This window comes from Salmo salar, chromosome 19 (assembly GCF_965601325.2).
Source record: "Salmo salar chromosome 19, fSalSal1, whole genome shotgun sequence".
In the NCBI taxonomy this organism is placed as follows: domain Eukaryota; kingdom Metazoa; phylum Chordata; class Actinopteri; order Salmoniformes; family Salmonidae; genus Salmo; species Salmo salar.
The window spans coordinates 90,527,153-90,532,500 of NC_138309.1; the positions used below are offsets into that span (position 1 = coordinate 90,527,153).

General features: G+C 44.0%; 1 protein-coding gene across 2 annotated transcripts in view; it reads right to left on the minus strand.

The window, feature by feature from the left end:
- Positions 1-430: 430 nt before the first annotated feature.
- Positions 431-5,348, minus strand: part of LOC106594516 (cysteine/serine-rich nuclear protein 1) — a 52,396-nt gene continuing 47,478 nt past the window's right edge. For both annotated transcript variants that reach the window (XM_045702858.2, XM_045702859.2), the window contains exon 5: positions 431-5,348. This exon is cut by the window's right edge and continues 1,366 nt beyond it. In XM_045702858.2, coding sequence (XP_045558814.2) covers positions 4,906-5,348 — 443 coding nt within the window. In that variant the 3' untranslated portion in view covers positions 431-4,905.

Sequence of the window (5,348 nt, forward strand, 5' to 3'; positions counted from 1 at the left end):
AGAAAACCCCATCAGGTGTTCTCAACCCATAGAAAACCCCATCAGGTGATCTCAACCCATAGAAAACCCCATCAGGTGATCTCAACCCATAGAAAACCCCATCAGGTGTTCTCAACCCATAGAAACCCCCATCAGGTGATCTCAACCCATAGAAACCCCCATCAGGTGTTCTCAACCCATAGAAAACCCCATCAGGTGTTCTCAACCCATAGAAAACCCCATCAGGTGTTCTCAACCCATAGAAAACCCCATCAGGTGATCTCAACCCATAGAAAACCCCATCAGGTGTTCTCAACCCATAGAAAACCCCATCAGGTGATCCCAACCCATAGAAACCCCCATCAGGTGATCTCAACCCATAGAAAACCCCATCAGGTGATCTCAACCCATAGAAAACCCCATCAGGTGTATCTCAAACCCATAGAAAACCCCATCAGGTGTTCTCAACCCATAGAAAACCCCATCAGGTGATCCCAACCCATAGAAAACCCCATCAGGTGATCCCAACCCATAGAAAACCCCATCAGGTGTTCTCAACCCATAGAAAACCCCATCAGGTGATCTCAACCCATAGAAAACCCCATCAGGTGATCTCAACCCATAGAAAACCCCATCAGGTGATCTCAACCCATAGAAAACCCCATCAGGTGATCTCAACCCATAGAAACCCCCATCAGGTGTTCTCAACCCATAGAAACCCCCATCAGGTGTTCTCAACCCATAGAAACCCCCATCAGGTGTTCTCAACCCATAGAAACCCCCATCAAGTGTTCTCAACCCATAGAAAACCCCATCAGGTGTTCTCAACCCATAGAAACCCCTATCAGGAGGATTTATAAAAGTCAGCAAATTAAGGCAGATAGCAGAAGAATACATTGTTCACTGTATAGAACAATCAGATAACATGTAGACAGTATGAATGGGAGCATCGTGCATAACTCCTACAACCCTCAAACTCAACTCAGGACCTCCAAGCCAGATCCACTGCCTTTTTCCATTGTTCCCCTCTAAAAATCAGGGACTGATTTAGACTTGGGACACGAGGTGTGTACAATTATCCGGTAGAACAGAAAACCAGCAGGGCTCTGGACGTCAAAGGGTAAGAGTTGAATACCCCTGGTCTATAGGAGCCTTGGCTCGCTATAGGCTGGCCGTATAACAGCTGTAGGATGAGATATGTACCTTACCAAAGGGTAAGAGTTGAATACCCCTGGTCTATAGGAGCCTTGGCTCGCTATAGGCTGGCCGTATAACAGCTGTAGGATGAGATATGTACCTTACCAAAGGGTAAGAGTTGAATACCCCTGGTCTATAGGAGCCTTGGCTCGCTATAGGCTGGCCGTATAACAGCTGTAGGATGAGATATGTACCTTACCAAAGGGTAAGAGTTGAATACCCCTGGTCTATAGGAGCCTTGGCTCGCTATAGGCTGGCCGTATAACAGCTGTAGGATGAGATATGTACCTTACCAAAGGGTAAGAGTTGAATACCCCTGGTCTATAGGAGCCTTGGCTCGCTATAGGCTGGCCGTATAACAGCTGTAGGATGAGATATGTACCTTACCAAAGGGTAAGAGTTGAATACCCCTGGTCTATAGGAGCCTTGGCTCGCTATAGGCTGGCCGTATAACAGCTGTAGGATGAGATATGTACCTCAGGCTTTTTTGCATAATATAGATTTTTTTTTTCCTCGCCACAAAACCTTGACGTTTGATCATTTCATTTACAATAGAATGTGATTTCAGTCACAACCAGACTATTTAGAGTACAATCATATGGATATTTTCTAAATTCATTTTAGCGTAATTTCATAGTCCAAAACAATCTAACTGGTGAAAAATCCTTCACAATGCTATAAAGCAATAGGCATCTCTATAAGTCATATATTAAAGGTTTCAATATTTCCCCCAAAAATTATGCAATTTGTATTTTCTTAATAAAATTATTAATTTGTCAGTGATAAAGATTATATATTTTTTCTTTCAATCTACATAAATTAGTTAGAAAATATTAGTGTGATTCTCTATGGTAACATTATAGGCTGAAATATCAATAGACCCATAGTACAAATGTTTGATTTAGCAAGTAGGTTACACAGTATTCAGTCCCACAGCTAAAATGGAAGCTCAGGGAAGGAAGTTAAATGACCCTAATTTTCAGACTGGGCTAGTAGAAAATGTGCCAAAAAACACAGGCACTGAGTAACAACGACATCCCTCGCTCTCTTACAGCCCAACGTCATAAATTAGATAACATCTGAAATAATTACAAATAATTTAACCAAAATGTAATATGTCAAAAATATTAAAAGAATAAAGGCCCAGTCAAAAACGTAATTTCCTGTGTTTTATCTACATTTCCACACTATGAGGTTGGAATAATACTGTGAAATGATGATAGTGCTCTTTAAATGGTAAGAGCGGTTTGAAAAGACCGGCTGAAATGTAAACCTCTTCTGTTGAGATTGAGTTTTGTCCTTCCATGGTCACCAGGCAGTAAATTAGTTAATAAACCAATAAGAAAGAGTTCCAAACCTCTCTGCCAATAACAGCTAGTTTTCTGTTTCCCCCCTCCCCACTCAGACCACTCCCAGACAGCCCTAGCTAAAACCTTGCCCTTTGCTAACAATGCATTTGTTCCTTCTTTGTGACCATTTTAATTGACAACAATCCCAGTAAGGTACTTAATTATTACCCAGATATTATTTGATATTGAAATAAATAAAAAAAAACAGCTGCATTGGACTGTTAAATAATTTTGCAATGGATTTATCTTTTAAATAATCCCATATTCGTAAATCCCAAAAATGTCTCTGAGCAGAGTAGGGATATTACGGATAAGGGAATACACCTCAAAATGGCACTCTATTCCCTAATAGTGCCCCCGGGTCAATAGGGAGGCATAGGGCTCTGGTCTGAAGTAGTGCACTATATAGGGAATAGGGTTCCATAGGGCTCTGGTCTGAAGTAGTGCACTATATAGGGAATAGGGTTCCATAGGGCTCTGGTCTGAAGTAGTGCACTATATAGGGAATAGGGTTCCATAGGGCTCTGGTCTAAAGTAGTGCACTATATAGGGAATAGGGCTCTGGTCTAAAGTAGTGCACTATATAGGGAATAGGGCTCTGGTCTATAGTAGTGCACTATATAGGGAATAGGGCTCTGGTCTATAGTAGTGCACTATATAGGGAATAGGGTTCTATAGCGCTCTGGTCTGAAGTAGTGCACTATATAGGGAATAGGGCTCTGGTCTATAGTAGTGCACTATATAGGGAATAGGGCTCTGGTCTAAAGTAGTGCACTATATAGGGAATAGGGCTCTGGTCTATAGTAGTGCACTATATAGGGAATAGGGTTCTATAGCGCTCTGGTCTGAAGTAGTGCACTATATAGGGAATAGGGTTCCATAGGGCTCTGGTCTGAAGTAGTGCACTATATAGGGAATAGGGTTCCATAGGGCTCTGGTCTGAAGTAGTGCACTATATAGGGAATAGGGTTCCATAGGGCTCTGGTCTGAAGTAGTGCACTATATAGGGAATAGGGTACCATAGGGCTCTGGCCTGAAGTAGTGCACTATATAGGGAATAGGGTTCCATAGGGCTCTGGTCTGAAGTAGTGCACTATATAGGGAATAGGGTACCATAGGGCTCTGGTCTGAAGTAGTGCACTATATAGGGAATAGGGTTCCATAGGGCTCTGGTCTGAAGTAGTGCACTATATAGGGAATAGGGTTCCATAGGGCTCTGGTCTGAAGTAGTGCACTATATAGGGAATAGGGAGCCATAGGGCTCTGGTCTGAAGTAGTGCACTATATAGGGAATAGGGTTCCATAGGGCTCTGGTCTGAAGTAGTGCACTATATAGGGAATAGGGAGCCATAGGGCTCTGGTCTGAAGTAGTGCACTATATAGGGAATAGGGAGCCATAGGGCTCTGGTCTGAAGTAGTGCACTATATAGGGAATAGGGAGCCATTTGGGACAAAGTCAAAGTAAGATTGCACTTCCTGGTTATAAAAATCAAACTGCTGCTTGAACCTACGTTTAGCAGGCTTTTTTTTTAAATCTGAAAATAAATTGAAAATCCTAAAATAAACCCCCCCCCCCCCAAAAAAACAAAAAACAAATAAAAGCCAATCATGGATGGAGAACCAGGAAGTTATGGTCCATCAATCACCAGTTTCCCAGATAAAGTGCTGAGCAAGGAGCTTCCGGAGGGACTGCTGTACCATACCAGAGCCTTGGACACCATTATGGAGGCATCTGGCTTCAGGATGAAACACAGGGGCTGACCGTTGACCCCCCCCCCCTAACTCCAGTCAACTGGGACGGAGCACAGAGACGTAATGGAAGCCAGGGTTACGATAACGTTGTGATTCTGTGTGTGTGTGTGTGTGTGTGTGTGTGTGTGTGTGTGTAAAAGCAACACCCACCACAGTGCTTTAATGGTCACAACGGTCTGCTTCCTAAAGCTAGAAAAAGTCCCTGAGGTTGACATTCAGCAACGTTGAAAGATTCCCTACTGACCATGTCCCCTCAAACAGAACAGCAACGAGCACCAGTCACCCTCTGTGTTGTGTCAGCGTAGAGGGGCAAGGCTTGGCTCCAACACTCGGCATATCAGTGTATGGTCACAAAGACATGACTCAGATTACACAAATCCAGCGTTCACTTTTATGTTAGTCTCACTTTCTTCTTTTCAAAATGAAATGTTGGCTGCCATTTCATACAGCAATAATTACCAACTGCTTTTGCTAACATTTGGAAGGCAAGAGTGGAATCTAATTAACAATAGATGATGTGAGAGAGAAATCACAGCTTCCTCCAACAGCAGACTGTTTACACTGACTTACCGTCCCCCCTAATTCACTACATAACCCAGAACACAGTTGGCAGTTCAGTTCCTGTTAGTTAAACCCCTGACGGCTTCCTACCAACACTTGATTGTCTGAACGTTGCAGGGGGTTCTGGGACAGATTCTGACAGACCAATCAGAGACTCCAGGAGGCAGGCCCCAGGGTCGCTGGCCTGTGATTGGCTGCTGGGGTAACTAGGCAACTGGAAGTGAAAGAAGTTGTCCATGTGTTGATACTCCGTCAGGGAGTTGTAGAGGGCGGAAGGACCCAGACAGAAACCATCAAAGAACTCCAGGTCAGACTCTGAGGACAGGCTGGCGGCGGTGCCATCTACTGAGGGAAATGGGGTGTTGGGGCAGTCTACTGAGGGAAATGGGGTGTTGGGGCAGTCTACTGAAGAAGAGGGGGTGTTGGGGCAGTCTACTGAAGAAGAGGGGGTGTTGGGGCAGTCTACTGAGGAAGAGGGGGTGTTGGGGCAGTCTACTGAAGAAGAGGGGG